The sequence below is a fragment of the Mesocricetus auratus genome, unplaced genomic scaffold (genome assembly GCF_017639785.1).
Source record: "Mesocricetus auratus isolate SY011 unplaced genomic scaffold, BCM_Maur_2.0 Super-Scaffold_100006, whole genome shotgun sequence".
Lineage (NCBI taxonomy): Eukaryota > Metazoa > Chordata > Mammalia > Rodentia > Cricetidae > Mesocricetus > Mesocricetus auratus.
Genome location: NW_024429190.1, coordinates 43,871,797 through 43,889,650, shown reverse-complemented (window position 1 = coordinate 43,889,650; position 17,854 = coordinate 43,871,797). Strand labels below are relative to the sequence as shown.

Sequence of the window (17,854 nt, the reverse complement as noted above, 5' to 3'; positions counted from 1 at the left end):
TTCTTATACCACAATTCCACAAGTGCCTTTACGGTCTATTTTAACCTTCCCTCTTCCCTTCCTCTGTAAGTGTTATCACAAAAGCGACGAAACAAAGAAACTAATTAAAAACCATCAAGAAATTCGTTTTATGGAGGTTAAAAAGGTTTGTGTTTAGTCCTCATGTAATTGAGAGCTCTGAGACCCTGTAAAAATCTGTTTATTTGCAGCAGGCAAAGGGCAAGCACCTTTCCTTAAATCCATGCCTAGGTCACCAGGATAATCAAGACGAGGCGCAAAAGTAAAGATCATGAAGTGAAAATGATGGAGAGAACTTTTTAGGGAAGCATCGAGAGGTCAGAGCATTTTCATTTTTAAATGTATACGTCAGTTTTTCATATATGTGGATATGCATGTTTTTCGTACATGTGTATGTGGACACACAGGTTTGTGGGTGCACACGTATGTGCATGTGGGGCCTGAGGTTGATGCCAGGTATCATCCTCCTCCATGGCTCTTCTACCTTATCCACCAAGGCAGGTCTCTCAGTCAAACCCAGAGCTCCTGGATATGGCCAGCCTTAAGGCCCCTTACTCTGGTGATGCTCTGTCTCTGCCTTTCCAGGCTGGAATGACAGGTGGGCTGCCACACCCATCCTTACTTGCGTGGGTTTTAGGGACCCAACTCTTGTCCTCATGCTTATTCAGCAAGCACTTTAACTGCAACCATCTTCTCAACCCACTGGAGTCCTTTAAAAAGAGTATTCATTTCAAAGGTACTTAAGCCACCAGATTGTTGCTGTGCAGTTTAATATGGGACATTTTTACAAGACTTATTCACCCCAGATTAGAAATGTGTGGTCCCTACACATTAGAATGAAAGCTCAACTTAGCAACAAGCTATTAGGGCTAGTATGGACAGAAGTTATGAGCAAGGTTTCGTTAGCTTGCTCCAAGCACTCCCCGATACAGTAATAAATGTGTTCACTGTGACTGAAACAGAACTTTGAATATCTCCTTACTTCCCACTTAGTACTGCCACACCCACTGTGCTCCTGGGGGTGGACATAGTGGCAACAAAATTCCACTGGCGAGCCTGAGGGTCCCATCGCTCCACTGTATTCAGATAGCTCCAGCCGTCATGCCCTCCTACTGCGTACATGGGACCTTCCAATACAGCCACACCTACGAGCGGACAGAAAGAGGAAGGACTGAGATGTGTTCAACACTCGTATTTTAATTAAGATGTAAGCACAGTAAGTCTCAAACATGCAAATGCAACCGGTCTTAGGCGGATGGGCTGAAACAGCACTTAAATTCTTTTCCTGAAATTTTGAGACAGTATTCTGGGGCACAAGAGTGGAAAGTTATCTTAAAACCCTTCCATACTGGCACACACTGCTCTCACTAAAGCATCCTTCAACACTCAGACTCCAGGTTTTCCTGTAGCTGTATCTGTTCATTACCATAGCCTATTGGTGTCACCGTCAGGGAACAGAGTCAGAGTCCTTTGTTAATTGATTCAGCAAGCTCCATTATAGGCACTCAATAGAACACAGAGGAAAGGGCTGTGCTCTAGGGGGTCAGTACTGTGCTTTAACCAGGACACAGATACGACATTCACATAAGGTACATGCCAATTGAAACAATCGAGCAATGAAGGCAAGGGTGGAGAGAGCCAGGAAGACCCGCATGATGAGATGACGCGTGAGTAGGAGCATGAATGCAATTACAAGACCATGTGCAGGGGAAGAGGTAACAGAGTGAAGGTCTGAGGGGTGCTTGACGTGGCTGGGGTACCCGCGTTGTCTATTTGGCTGAGCGGGTGACTGAAGGGGAGAGGACAGAAGACGAGGGAGTCAGAAAACGCATCTGACCTTATCCCTTATTAGGACTTGAGATTTCATTTTGAATGTGTGAGGATTCAGTCAAGGATTTCTTGTTTGTGTTTCCTTGGTTTTTGAGACAGGATCTCATTATGTAAACTAGGCTGTTCTCAAGCTAATGATCCTGCTTCCTTTGCTTCCCAAGTGTTGGAATTACAGGTGTGCATCACCACATCTGGGTAAGTAGAAGATCTTGAGGGGGTATGACACAATCAAAGCTAAAAACACCTCTGTAATTCAAAGCCAGCAGTCATAGCCAATTCAGATAACACAGCCAACACTCATGTGTGACTCAAAACAACTCTTATCTCACACACACTATATACATATATATATACATATTTAAGCTTGTACCCATTACCAATTTTACTGAATATGTCCAGTTTTACTTATATAAAATATCATTCACCAAGGGCCTAGAAGAAGGGTTCATTTTGCATTGTCTCTTGAATATTGGCTCTGAAAATATAGTTTAGCAGTGAAAACCCTTAATTAAATTAAATCTTCATGTAATTCCCACACATGAAGATATTTAAAAATTTCTTCATTAAGTTTATCTTTAAATTCAGATATATAAAATTTGTCTACCAGGTGTTGGTGGCACGTGGTTTTAATCCCAGTACTTGGGAGGCAGAGGCAGGTGGTACTCTGTGAGTTCAAGGTCAGTCTGGTCTACAAAGCTACACAGAGGACCCCTGTCTTGAAAAACCAAAACCAAACCAAAAACAATAACAACAACAAAAATGTATTAAGCAAATGTAGTTTGGGGAAAACACTGGTGGAGCAATTAACTTCAATGTGCTATAAGGATTTACCCTAAATTAGAACTGTTTCTTTCCCTGTGGTGGTGATGAAATATATACATGAATTACAATGACAGATTTCACTCATTATTAAAATATATGTTCTACAATAGAAGTATACCCATTTGATCCCCAGAATGGTTGTTTGTTTTTTTGAAATAGGGTTTCTCTATTTAGCTTTAACTGTCCTGGAACTCGCTCTGTAGACCAGGCTGCCCTTGAACTCACAGAGATGTGCCTGCCCCTGCTGAAGTGCTGGGATTAAAGGCCTGTGCCACCACTGCCAGGTTGGAATAGTGATTTTATAAAAAGGTCTTGTGATGGGATAAAAGCTCATCTTGTGGAACTCTGGTATTTTTTTTTTTTGTATCTTCCAGCATGCTGAACGATCTCTGTTCTCAGCCAGTTTTCATTTCTGGGTGCTAGCTTTGGGGACAGCCTTTACTCTACATCTTTTATTTTGACCTATCAGGTTCTTTATGGTAGCAATTTCAGACCTTTTCCAAGCTGTGATAAGGTGAGTGTATGGCCGTGAACTCTGACTTTATGCTTTTACAGCATTGCCCTGCAGCTCCTCTTGGAAAGAGGGAGGGATGCATTGCCTCCTTTGGGAGTCTGGGCTTGACGGTGGCTTCTTTTGGCTGGTGACACATCAGTAAACATGATGCAAGCAGAGGTGTGAGAACCTGCTCCGGGGCTCACATTCCCTCACTGCTTTTGATACTCAGTGATGCTGCCATGCTAGACATGTAGGTGAGACAGCCCTACACCATCCAGCCGACACAGATGAAAACCAACAAGACTATTCAAAGTGCCGGAACCCATCCACAGCAGTCAAAGCCAAACTGACCAGGTGAGTCTCAAGCCCACAGGCTACACTAACAAGACTCTGCTTTATGCTTCTACGTTTTAGTCGGATGTGGAAGCATGGGCTTGCAGTTTCAGCACTGAAGAGATGGAGGCAGGAGGATTAATAATGTAAGGTCAGCTTTAGCTACATAGTGAACTTGAGGCCAGCCTGGACTCTATGAGATCCTGTCTCAAAACAAAACTACAACAAAAGGCTTCTAAGTTTTGGAGTAGTTTGTTCTGTAGCAAAGACTGGTGATACACATGCACTTCAAACCCCAATTTTATTTCTACCCTCCTCCAACTCTTATCTAATAATTCTTTCTCTTCTTTCACTAAAGAAAATAGAGTTCCCTAAATTCACTTGTCCTTGTTCATGCACCATCAGTTCCTTCAGGATGAAGAAAGCGTCTTTCTTCTTTGCATTTCTGGGTGTTAGTCTAGTGGCAGCCCCTACTCTGGTTCTCCATAGCTCTAAGCTGAGCACAGCACAAACTACACGAGCTAAACTCAACTTGCTCTCACCACTCTTCATCTATCTTTTGCAACGACCTATCAAGTTCTCTACTGCAGCTGTTTCAAACCTTTTCCAGACTGTGATAAGTTGACAAAACAGCCATAGACTCTTTCTTTTTCGCACTCTGCAGACCCTGTGAATCTACAGGACAAAGGACATGCACGATAGGCAGCACTGTCTGCTCACTGAGGGATCTGACACAAGGGTAAAAGGGAGGCTGGAGAGATGGTTCAGCAGCTAGGAGCACTGGCTGCCCTTCTACAGGCTGAGGTTTAATTCCCAGGACCCATCTGACAGCTCACAACCATTTGTAACTCCAGTTCCTGGAGATCTGCTACCCTGTCCTGCATACAAGTGGTATACATGCACACACACGTGCACATGTGCATGCGTGTACACACACATTCATGCACACACACACGCAGGCAAATACCTAGACACACACACACATGCACGCATGCACACACGCAGGCAAATACCCAGACACACACACACACACACACACACACACACACATGCACGCACGCAGGCAAATACCCAGACACACACACACACACACACACGCACACACGCACGCGCACACGCAAATACCCAGACACACACACACACACACACACACACGCAGGCAAATACCCAGACACACACACACACACACACACACACATACACACACAGGCAAATACCCAGACCACACACACACACACACACACGCAGGCAAATACCCAGACACACACACACAAAATAAAGTGAAAAGAAATGTCTGTACTATATTCAGTTTTGGTGTGTGTGTGAATTCACTCACTTCTGCTTAAAAACCACAATACATATACATTTGCCATTACTGTTTTTCATATACATGTGGATCTTATGAATGCTAGCTTTAATGAGGATTTTAACTAGGCTACATAACATCAATTGCTAACACAAAGCACAAATGTAGGAGCATGGTTTGTCAGTCCATCATGCTTTGCCAACTCCCTTAGGCCCTGTGCTTTCTGTGTACCAGCTGTTGGCACATTGATGTAAGGGCTGTGTTCTGGTTTTCAGGTATGAGGGACGTTTGGCAACGGATGTTGGCTGAGCCCACACATTGGTCTCCTGCCTGGTACAGATGGTAAGAATACAGTGTCAGCTAAGGGGATCTGCAGATACACTTACCAAGACCATGCCTGTGTGTGGACATAGGTGGCATCACACTCCAGGTTTTTGTTTTGGGGTTGTAGCACTCTACAGTGTTCAAAGTCTTCAGTCCGTCGCGCCCTCCAACCACGTACAGTTTGTCATCTAACACTGCAACACCGAACTGCAGCCTCCTCCCATTCATGTTTGCTACAGGAGTCCACATATTTGTACGGAGATCATACTTCTCAATGCTTGTTGCTCCTTAATAGTAAGAAAGAGTTAAGTAACTGTGTTACACAGAGAGAAGTAGAGTTTTATCTTCTGTCCTCTGTGTGTGGAGTCAATAGATACTCCTGTGTGCGCACACACACATGCTTGTGCGCACGTGTGAATGTGCATATGAAGCCAGAGGTTGATGTGTGGTGTCTTCCTCTATCACTCTCCACCTAGTTTCTCCAGAGGTGTCTCACTGAATCTGGAACTCACTGTTATGGTTAGGCTGGCCGAACCTGGAACTGGAACTCACTGTTTTGGCTAAGTTGATCCACCTGTCTGGCTCCCTACATGGGGACACGTGTGCCAGCTCTGTATACAATTTCTGGGGGATCTGAACTCAGGTCCTCATGCTTACAAGGAGAAGCACTTTACCAGCAGAGTCATCTCCCTAGCCCCAAAGCATATAGGTTTTTATTAGCATTGATAGCAACACTTTTATTCTATCCCATGAAGCCTCATCAGTATGGCTGCTGCCTACCCCCATGGCCTTTTCTCCTACTGTTCTCCCAGGCATACTCCTGTATTAAAAGGTCTACCAGGAAAGGCTCTCTGTTCAAAGAGGCTGAGAAGACACTCAGAAGTGGGAGGAAAGGCAGAGGAGCTTAAAGTCAGAAACACAAAAGTTTATAGCAGCTAGTTCTGCTAGCAATATCAAACTCACTGAGAGGAACAAATAAAAAGTAAAAATCACAGGGTTCAGCTGCATGGAGGTCACTGGCAGTTTTGGGGAGAGTTTCTTAGGCTGATGAGGAAATGCACACAGGGAGCTCCACAGGGGACTGTTCTTTGTGAAATTGTGCAGACAAGGGTTCCTAAGTAGAGGGGAGAAGGCTTTGTCTCCCTGTTAATCTGGGACTGTGGGGTTGGTTTATAGGCGCAATGGACAGGGTCTGGTTGAGAGGAAGGATGACTCGAGAGATAAAGGAAACAATTATTATGCGCTGTTCTGCAGGAAGGGGAAAGAGTGCTAACAATAAAACAGACCGGCTGACTCCCATGGAAGGGAGGGGCACCATCCCCACAAAGGTCATTTGGGAGCTGGACTGTGAAGCCAAGGGAGTTACTGTCCATAGGGTTTACCTCTGGAAAATTCTAGAACTCTTTTGTTCTCTTCAAGATGTGGGACCAGTGGGGATTTAGGAAAACAAGTAAAAGAAAGCATTACCCTTAACAAACAAACAAACAAAAACCAAACCCTCCCAATTGTGTAGACTTTGAATCCTTTTCTCTCTTTAAGTTGCTAATTCAGCAGCAAGTACTAGCTTTATACAGGACCCCATCACAGTGAACACTTACTCCACAGGTTGTAGCAATAGACTATTGGAGCCACTATTACTGAAGACCTCCCCAAACCAGAAACAGTTTTGTTCTATACACGGACACTGTATTTTCTTATAATTACTGTGTAGATTTACCCAGCGCAATTCTGAGTTATTTGAGATTGACACCAAGTCTTTCTCCATCTTTGTATTCTTTTCTTTTTTTGAGACAGGATTTCTCTATGTAGACCTGACAGTCCTGGAACTCGCTCTGTAGACCAGGCTGGCCTCATACTCATAGAGATGCATCTGCCTCTGCCTCCCGAGTGCTGGGATTAAAGCTGTGTGCTACTACTGCTGAGATCATCTTTGTGTTCTTACACCACCAAACAGAGTTGCTTCTAAACACTAGGTGGTTAAAAATATTTTTGGATTTGCGGTATCTCCTCTATCCTTCCCCGACTCAACCTTCCTGCTCCCCCATGTCCCTCTCCCCTCCTCTTCTCCCCCTCTCTTTCTCCCAGCTCCCTCTCCCCTCCCTCCATGCTTGCAATCCACTCAGGAGATCCCATCCCATTACCCTTCTCTGGGGTACCATGCATATCTCTCTTAGGGTCCTCCCTGTTTCCCAGACTCTTTGGCAGTGGTATTGTAGTCTTTCTTTGTAAAAATTGGTAATAATGATACTTTATTCATATACTTAGATTATGCTTGGTGTAAATTATTGAGATTATATCCACTTGATTCTTCACTCCAACTATTAAAATATTTCACCAAATAAATAAAAATAAGATGAAAATTGCCTTCCATCAAATAAAAATTTGTCTTCACTGATGAATTTTCAAACTATTTTTCCTCTTGAATCTTGTCTTCTTTTATAGCTAGTTTATGAAGTAGTAGGATTTTGTTATAAACTGGAAACTCAAATTTTAAACATCTAAAATAATAAAACAAATATATATCTTTAAGCTTGTATGTGTGTTGGGTGGCTGGAGAGATGGTAGAGGGGTTAAGAGCACTCACTGGCTGATCTTCCAGAGGACATGGATTTAATACCTAAGGTTCACATGGTGGTTCACAGCTGTCTGTAACTTTAGCTCGGGGCGGGGGATCTACTGCCCTCGTCTGGCTTCCACAGGTACTGCATACATATGGTGCACAGCTGTAGGCTGACAAAACACCCATACACATAAAAACGTGTGTGTGTGTGTGTGTGTGTGTGTGTGTGTGTGTGTGTGTGTGTGTGTGTGGTGTATTTCTGCTGAACCCAGGGGCTTTCATTCACGTATTGGCCAAACACTCTGACACTGACCTATACCCTCCTGGCTCAGTATAGACCTTACAGTCTTTCATCCATGAACCTAAAGTTAAGTAGCAATCTGGCATATTACTCATAATTATATATTCCTTAAAGTTACTATATATGGGAGAAATATTAAAATGTGACTAGTGCACCACAAGCCTTAGTCATACAAGTAATTTAAGAGATGGCAGAGGCATTTGAAAAATACTTAGGGGCACTGTCGATCAGCAAAATATTATTCCAGGCTCTGTGGATGCATTAACATGAATATTAATATGGATGGATTAGTGATAAAAATCCCCATGCTTTTCTACTTACTGGGGGTAGGAAGAGGTAGAGAAATCATAAATAAATGTATCAGATACTGTGAAGAACTGCAATGCAGAATAATGAGATTAAAAAAAAAAGGTGGGAAAAGGGTTTGAAGGTGGTAGGCAAGAGACTGCTACCCAAGAGTCATGGAAACTGACATTTGAGAGCACATCTGAGTGAATGTCACAGTCACTATCGGACGGAAGTGATGGGAGCGTCTAATGCAGCATCCTTGGTATGCACAAATACGCTTTGGCATGCTAGATGACAAGGTGGCCAATGGGGTTGGAAGAGGGATGAGAGAAGGACCATGATGGGCCAAGACTGAGAAGTCTATGGAAGTCAGAGAGCTTTTTGCCAGGAGCTGCAGGCACTGCCTAGCTCTAGGGTTTTGGGCAGACATGTATGAGCTTTCAAACACACAGCAAGCTCCCATAACAACCGACACCAATGGCACTGTGTGTGGTCTTCAACCATTAGTAACAACGAATGCCAGAATGGTCCAAAGAATTGCCAGCCACCTTCACCAAGGTTCCCAAATGTGTGTGTTTAGCTTTCTTTTCTATGTATGAACGTATGCATGCATGCATGAATCTTTTCTATATTATTTAAGAGTAAATTACAGAAACGATAACCCTGTAGCCCTAAATATTTCAGCATATCTTCTTTGGAACAAAAAAAATGCTCTTTAAAAACTGTAATTTAACCACCAACATCTGGAAATTAACATTTATTTAGCATTTTGTCATCAGTCTCAATCATGACCTTTGCGGCAAAACAAGGCAACAATAATAAACAAGATAAAATACTAGAACAGTTGATTTTTTCAAGTTGAATCCTTTTCTTTAGATGAAAAAATTATATGTATGTATGTATGTGTCACTCTGTGTACACACATGCACACTTGTGTGGATGCCTTCGGAGGCTGGAAGGCTTCTGATGCTCTGAAGCTTGAGTTACAGGTTGTTGTGGCACTCCACTAAAAGAAATAGCTTTCTTTTGTTTGTGTCACTGTGAACTTGTGGAGACTTAAGAGTTTGCATTTACTACAATTACTTACTTTGGCTCTCAAATGACTTTAAACTCAATGGAACCTACCAACAAGATTCTTCCTCCATCTTTTGACTTGCCTCCTACCATTCTTTGAATACTTTCTGGCACTAAAATTGTTTTCCACACTCATGTTTTTCCTGTCCTTGTCCCTGAACTAGTCATTTCTCCACGGGGCCTCTTGGTAATAGTATGTGTTAACCTCTGTTCCACCAGATCAAAGATTATCCAATACCTTTTGTTGAATCCATTCCTCCAACTGCAAATAATGTCCCAACAGTCGACTTCCGAGGTTTTGTCCGGGGACTCTGTAACATGGGTCGCCTCTCGGGTAATAAATGATACTTCATTGCTTCCATAATGAGTTTCTGACATTCTATGTCATCCCGGAAAAGTGCATTGTTTTCCAAGTCTGCCAGGAACTATAAAAGAACAGAGTGTATGTATGATACAGACATGTAAGATACATTTCTTAACTCATTGCTTTGTACTGTTAATCTGCTTGTTTCTAGGAGTTTTATTTAGTTTTGAGATAGGGCCTTATTATGTGGCCCTGGTTGGCCTGGAATTCATGATGTAGACCAGGCTAGTCTTAAAATCCAAGTTCTCCTGTCTCAGCCTCTCACATATTGAAATTATAGGCAGGGGCCACCACTGTGATTTATGAGTGCCTCTATCTCTTGAGTGCCGGAATTAAAGGTGTACATCACCCTCCCCTCCCCTGTTTGGGTTGTTTCTGAGGCAGGAACTCACATGGACTGGCCCTGAACTGGTCCTCCTGCCTCAACCTTCCAGGTGCTGAGATTATAGGCAGGAGCTGCCACAATCAGATTATTACTGCCTTTTTAACAGCACACTCTGAAATCTGAGATTTTTCAACCTCCCCTCATCAAGTCTCAGGTTTTCCTTGAATACCTGAGGTTTACTTTTCCATGTCAATTTAAAAGTCATCCAGTTCTCTTTTATTCTCTTGATTCTCTTGGCATCTAAGTGTGAACTGCACCAACATTCTTTTATTACTTAGGGATAATATACACTTTATGGTATTAGGTCTTTCTGTTCAAGAGGCCTTTTCACTTGTATGATTTTCTTTACTGTCTTTGCCTTCATTTTATAAATTTATTCTTACATACATAATTTTATAAATGTATTCTTACATACATAACTATTTTTATTACCATTTTACTGTTAAACTTTCAGTTTTTATATGTTTTGTTAGAGAAGGAAAAAAAACCTACTGATTATTGTAACTTAGATTTTAGCCTGGTATTTTACTCACTAAGTTCTAGCTATGACATATCTAATCATCGAATAGGAAGAGTTTGGCATCTTTTTCTGGATGAACACCAATTATTTCAGTTTATGGGTTTATCATATCACCCAAAACTTCAATGTAACGGTAAGTAATTGGATAAAATGGGACCTCTTGGCTTCTGGTTGACATTAGTTCAGGAGGTGTTAGTGCTCTATTATTTCAGACAATAAACAGATAATGTTGCTATGCAATGTGCAGCCCATTTTTATTTAGGCTGCCTCCTTTTTAGTGTTTCAAATTAAGAACTGCTACCAATTTTTCCTCAGATATCTTTCACACATCTATTGATAAGATCATATAGATTCCCTGATAATTGTTCTTTTGTTGTTTATCTTGGAAAACATTTTCCCTGGCCACAGTGTATTGCCCTTTAAAACACAGTGTAACCATAGTCTATGAGTTAGCTGTAGGCCTAAGGGACAGATCATCCTTAAGCCAATGAGTTGACTTTTAGTAAATGTGCCAAGTGGACAGGTTTGTGCATTTCTTTCACTTCAGGGAGACCCAGAGCCCAGTTCCTGTTAACTACCATGCCCATCTGCCACCTCCTGTCCCAAACATTAATCTGTCCATATAGATTTGCCTTGTCTGCATATTTCATATAAACAAAACCATACATGTCCTTTACACCTTGTTTATTTTATCCAGCATATTCTTTAGGTTTGTTGCAGCATGTATCAGTTTTGCTTTTTTGCTGTTAAATAATATTCTACTGACTGGCTCTACTTCATTTGATCCATCCAGCAACTGATGGACACTTGGGTTGTTTCCTGTATGGAGCGATTATAAACAAAGCTGCCAAGAAAATAATGTGCACATCATTGTGTGGACACATTCTGATTTCTCTTGGGTAGATTGTTGGTATCCTGGCATTATGCTGATCCAGCCCCCTGACAACAGGCAGGGTACACACACTGGCATTCTGGCAGATACTTAGACAGCTCAAAGGGCCCTGTGTAGTGTGGCTACCTCATGTGTTACAGGGTTGCATAAGGACTCTATGCATGTGCAAGCCTTCCCTTTAAGCAAGTGCCTCCTGTCTGTCCTCTCTCTTTCCATTTCTGCTCCGGGTCAGCTGACACCAACCCCTCCCTTGGTTTCCTTTCCCAATAAACCCCACGTGGGCTTTGTTGAGTTTGTGGTTCGTGTTTCATCGCCTGAAGCTGCAGCAAACAACATAGATAACTAGCTAAAATTATCCATAACTTTAAAGAACCTCAAAACTGCTTTTTAAAGAGTCTGCACCACACTCCTGTCCCGCTAGTACCTTGTGAGGTTTCTGTGCCCTCCCAACATGCCATTTTAGCTAGCTGGATAAGTAGAAAAGGGGGTTTTACTTTGCATTTCCTTAATGGCTAACAATGCTGAGAATATGTTCAGGTTTTAATAACTGAAGACAGACAAAATCTCCAACATAGGTTATCATAAAAAAGCCTGTGGTGCAAGTAACCAATGGACTAAGCTCCTGAAGTACAATTGAAGTGAGGGAGGAGCAAAAATATGAACAAAGGAATCAAGACCATGATGGGGAAACCCACAGAAACAGCTGCCCCGAGCTAGTGAGAGATCACTGACTCAGGTCTAACAAATGGGGAATCTGCATAAGACCGAGCTAGACTTCCTTAATATAGGCGACAATTGTGTGAGTGGGTCCAAGATCTAACACTAATGCACAAACAGACTTAGTGGAGCCCAGCCTAGTCACAGGAGTGTGTGGGGTGGAGAGGTGCCTTGGTCCTGACTCAGCGAGATGATGGGGCAGACTTAGTTGACTTCCTAGGGGAGGACTTACCCTCTCTGAGGAGAGATGGGAGGCGGGGAGGGGTAGTGGGAAGAGTGGGAGGAGAGGAGGGGGGGGAACCGGGATTGCAATGTAAAAAAATAAATTAATTAAAAAAAAGACTAGGAAAAAAAGCCTGTGGTGCTGGGTGGTGGTGGTGGTGCATGTCTTAGGAGGCAGAGGCAGGCAGATCTCTGTGAGTTTGAGGCCAGCCTGGTCTACAGAGTGAGTTCCAGGACAGCCAAGACTACACAGAGAAACCCTGTTTTGAAAAACAAACAAAAAACCCCATAAAATGAACAAACAAACCAAAGCCTGTCACATTTGCAAGCACACATCATAAGCCAAAAGCAAAATAATCTCAGTAAGACACAAGTCGTGTGACCTGGGCCACCTTTTTCCATACACACAAAACTTAAACCCAGCACAGAAGCCATTAGTGGATATGCATTGAGTTGGATCATTTGGAGTAATGTTAGTGCTAGTATTACTTCTGACATAATTACCTTAATGCTTTATAAATAAAAATGTGGACTAAAACATGGGCAGGAAAGTCTCAGGAGAGTCTATAGTAACTGCAATTTGAAGTAAGACATATTTCTTAGCATGTTGATAAATTCTGTAGTTTATTAGAACAAGATTAGTTATATTATTTAAGTAAAGAAGTGAGAATAGAAAAATTACAAAGCAATTAATTCAAGAACAACAGTAATCAAGTATTAGTGTAGTAGGTAAGCTATTGTTCAGGAAATTATTCATTATGATTGGCTAAACTATAATATACTGATTCTAACACACTCTCACTTTTTTTTTAAAGAAATGAATTCCAAATGCCTGTCTGCCATAAACAATGGCAGACCATTAAAATACAAGTCTCTTGGAAACCAGACATTTTGATTGTGTAGATTCTCCCCTGTTGTCTCCTTGTGTTTTTTGTTTTGTTTTGTCTTTGAGACAGGGTTTCTCTGTAGCCAGGATGGCCTCAAATGCAGAGATTCACCTGCCTCTGCCTCTCAAATGCTGGGACTAAAGGCATGCACCATCACAACCCAGTTTATCTTCACTCTTGAATTTGTTTGTCATGACCATTTTTCTAAGTGTCCCCTCAAAACACATGTAGAAAGAGAACGACTTATACACATTGCATAAAACTTGATCAACTCTACAGGTTATCTTCCCTGTAGCATCAATAATCGTAGTACTTCTTCTTTCTTGAATTTGAGTCCATTTTTAGTAGAACTCCATGCAAGGGTAAAACAAAATGACCACAAACACGTCCTTTTCCCGATTATTCACTTTCTTTTAAAAGCCATGTAAAATGATCACTTGGGAGACCGGGAGATGGCTCAGTTGGTAAAATGTCTGCCACACAAGCACGGGCTTGAATTCAGAACTCCAGCTCCCACACAAGCGCCCAGCGCCGGGTACCAGGTAACATCAGCATTGGGTGGGCCGGAGACAGGTTGATCCCTGGAGCTCACTGGCCAGCCAGTCTAGCCACAGTGATGAGCTCCAGATACAGTGAGAGACCCTGTCTCAAAAAATATGGTGAGGAGTGGTCAAGGAAGATACTTGGTGTTGGCCCCTGGCCTCTGCAGGCACTCACGTTCATGCATGTGCCCCTACAGAGACCTGTGCATACACACAAATAAGTATATAGTATGTGTGTGTGTGTGGTTGCACACAAATAAGTATACATAGCATATACGATTGCGCGCGCGCACACACACACACACACACACACGCGCGCGCGCGCGCGGAATTTTTTTTTTAAACATCATTTGGGGAGCTGATGAGATGGCTCTGTGAGTAAAATTCTTGCTGTACAAGTGTGATGAGCCAAATTCCAACCATGAAACCTACCTAACAGTAGGCAAGAACACTGTGAAATGTGTGCCCCTCCCCCATCACACACACATGTACACAATACACAAATCCACATACAAATAATAAATAAAAAAATTTAAAAAAGATCATTTGGGTAACATGTTATAATTATACATATTATTTCTCCCATCATTTACAATATCTACTGTTGGTGACACTATAATAAAAATTAATATTTGGAAGCTGGTGATAAAATCTTATTTACTTGGTATCACTGAGAAAACACTATTTCACAAATGTAAATTCTCTAGGTTACTATACCTAATCACAGTTTTAAAAAGTCATTAATTATTCAATAGTCACTTGACAGTTTTAACAATTGCTATTTTTCCCTACCTTTTAAAGTAAAACATACAGAATCTAACTTCAGAATTCTACTTGATAACTAATTCTGTAATTTTGGTTTTCGTTTTTATCACCAAAACCCAAATCCAAACCATAAAATCCCACAGGTACTCAGTCCTACAGACAGACAGACAGACTCCTTGGAAATCTATTAGCTCCTCTCCCACCATGAGTCAAGGAATATTGTGGAAGGGGACAGAAATATTATAAAAGCCAAAGGTCAGGGAGGACAGAGGACTGTCCAAATAGCTCTGGACATGGCAGGACTAACAGTGGCTGTGGTTGCCTGCCTAAGACCTGTACAAGGTCAAGCCCACCAATACTCCAGTGTGGGTGGATGCAGGAGGGGCTCACAAGGCTGAGGGGCTTTTGGCAGGTGATAGTCACCAAGGTAGGTACAGTTTACTACAGCCAGGTAGTTTCTAATAGAGTGGCCATGTGCCAGTGGATAGTCCTATACTCAAGCACAGATGGCAGCACCAACTGCGCTCAGTGGGTTATAGTGTGTGTGTGTGTGTGTGTGTGTGTGTGTATGTGTGTGTGTGTGTGTGTAACAGAGTAACTCTATGTGTTGCAATCCTGTAACTTAGTATTATCATTGTAGGAAAGAAAACCATAGCTCAGAGAGGTGAAATAACTGTTGACATTGTGCAGGACACTATAGACAACTCAATCACATTTGCTCTTCCATTACTACCACTCATCATGGGCAGAGGTTCTCCAACCTGAGTGTGCACCCAAATTAGCACAGGGCTTATCAAATCACCTTCTAGGGCCCATCTCAAAAGTTCACAAGTCCTCAAGAAACCTTTGGCTAACCCACTGAGTCCCCTCCTCATCTGTCTTCTCTGAGCATCTGATGACATAATACTTGCTCCTCCTCAGTCATGGGATCAAGGTCTAGTAACTCTCCAGCCACTTGGCTAGGTTGGTAATGGACACTAAATCTTAGTGTTTCCAGGGTTCCATCCCTAACACTTTGCATTCTCCATGGCCAGTATCATCTTTTGTGTTGGGTTCCAACATGCTGATGAGTTTTCCCCTCTTAATATTCTAAGGATTTATGATTTAAGGTGCCAAGCAATTTAGGGGAAACAATTCTCCCATTCCCTTTCTCCATGCTATGTGTTACCCTACATCCTTTGTCTCAAATGACACCACTTCCACTAACCTCCTTCTACAAATGGATCATGTCGGGCCCTTCTTCTAACAGTCATTAAGCTTTGTCAATTTCTGGTAATTTCCCTCTGACACTGTCTGAATGTCTTCTTCACCTGGCTGAATTCTGACAGCCTTTCTAATGGGTTTCTAGTGATGACCCTGATTTATTCTCTGTAGCGCATTTATAATTGTTGCCCCCAAACAGAAGCATGTTATGCCATTCCTATTATAAAATCCTTCTATCCTTTCTTATTGCTTTTAAGATAAAAGTCCAAACTCCTTGGCATACTAAAGGTTCTTCATGGTCTGGTTTAAGTCTCTATGTTCACCTCTTGACATCACCCCTCTTTATTTTTGGGTTCCAGCCAAGTAAGTGTTCTTCAAATCCCAGAATGTATGCCTCACACTAGCGCAGAATCTGGTTTCTTTCCTGGACATGTTCCCCACACCCTACCACGCTTTTGTGGCTAACACAAGATGTAGATCATAGACATTTAAGGAAGCTCACTCTGGTTCTCTGCCATCTTTTTTGTATGTGTGTGTGTGTGGGGGGGTATTCATTATTTCCATGTCATGTTTATTTACCTATCTCCTCAGAGCCTCTTTTTACTACATTATAACCATACTTAGCTTGTATTCTGTTTCCTCCTTAACCCAAACCCTGAAATTTTACTCACAGTGTGTTTAATAGACAGAGCCATACTTGGGTTCAAATCCTAGCTCTGATTCTCAGGAGCTCCACGTTAATCAAGAAACACAGACAAGCAGAGCCACAGTTGGGAAGGACAAGAATGCACGAGGTACCCTGTGGCTGTGAACATCTGGTTTTATTTGCTTGGGCCTGATGATGTGCTTGTGCCCCAGGTGTTGGACTTAATGATCTCCTGTCTTTCTAAGGACTCAGGAAAATGTTCTGTCCCTAAGATCACGGGAACAGGAGTTTTAAAGGTTGGTGAGAGGCCTGTTACGAGAAGTGTCCTTCAAACTGCAGAACTGAACCACATTTCTAGGTTATGTGGTTATACAGGATCTCCCCAACGTCTAATAAGATTTTCCATATTTTATATTCTTTCATTCAGAAAAGAATAGGAAGGAATATCAGTCAGGAAGCAAGAAAACTTTAAGGGCCCTCTTTAAATCTGATTTCAAGAGAAATCCTTTATTATGTTATTTTTCCTGAATTGCCATCCATTCATGCATTTCCGATTGTGAATAGCGTGAGGCCTTGGCAGCGACTTTTGTTTTTGCTAGGTAGAATGCAAACAGTAACTTTCCACTCACAGTAGCCAGAAATAATGCATTATTTGCAAAAATAATACAAACAAAGAAGCATTTGTAGCATATTAAATAATGAGAAAAAGAAAAAAGACCAAGCCTGAATCAGCAAGAGCTCTCACCTTCTCTGGGTTCAAGGCCTTTCTCTATCCAATGCCTGAGAATAAGCAGGAAAGAAAAATGCTCGGGAAATTCCTATATATTCCAGTGAAAACTGTACAAAGGGGAAATTGTGAAAGTATGTAATGACTGACAACTTTGAACACACTGCCAGAGGCCTCTTTATTCTGCAACTATGGCATTATTTATAGCACATCTTGTTTTGCAGAAAGCATTTCTCTCATCATAATCCTTTGACAGTCAGACAAGAGGTATCTCTACGTGATCACAATCGATGTCATCTTTGCCTCATAGATGGGGAGGCTGTGACATGTGAATACACTGAGTGACAAGTCAAAGCTCCAAGTGTCAGAGCATTTACTGCAGGAACCAGGAGTCAATGGGTACTTAACCAACGTGTGACAATGAGTTGATCTAACATTTCTGGCTCTTATACTGTTTCCTCTAATTAGTAGGTTAGGTTGATAGTAGAATCCAACAAAATTGCTAACTCAAAATCGAGAGTGTGTCTTAATCAATGCAACTTAGATAGCTGGATCCTCTCAACTGCAAACAGAAGCGGCATTTTGTTACTTCAATATCTCTTAATTGATATATTACACAGGAATACATGCAT

General features: G+C 42.0%; 1 protein-coding gene across 3 annotated transcripts in view; it reads right to left on the bottom strand.

The window, feature by feature from the left end:
* The window catches only part of Klhl5 (kelch like family member 5), a 68,466-nt gene that overhangs the window by 6,070 nt on the left and 44,542 nt on the right, over positions 1–17,854 (bottom strand). For all 3 annotated transcript variants that reach the window (XM_013116569.3, XM_005074379.4, XM_040747106.1), the window contains exons 6-8: positions 9,591–9,777; positions 5,192–5,416; positions 1,001–1,163 (exon numbers count right to left, since the gene is read on the bottom strand). In XM_013116569.3, coding sequence (XP_012972023.1) covers positions 1,001–1,163; positions 5,192–5,416; positions 9,591–9,777 — 575 coding nt within the window. The remainder of the gene's footprint in view (positions 1–1,000; positions 1,164–5,191; positions 5,417–9,590; positions 9,778–17,854) is intronic.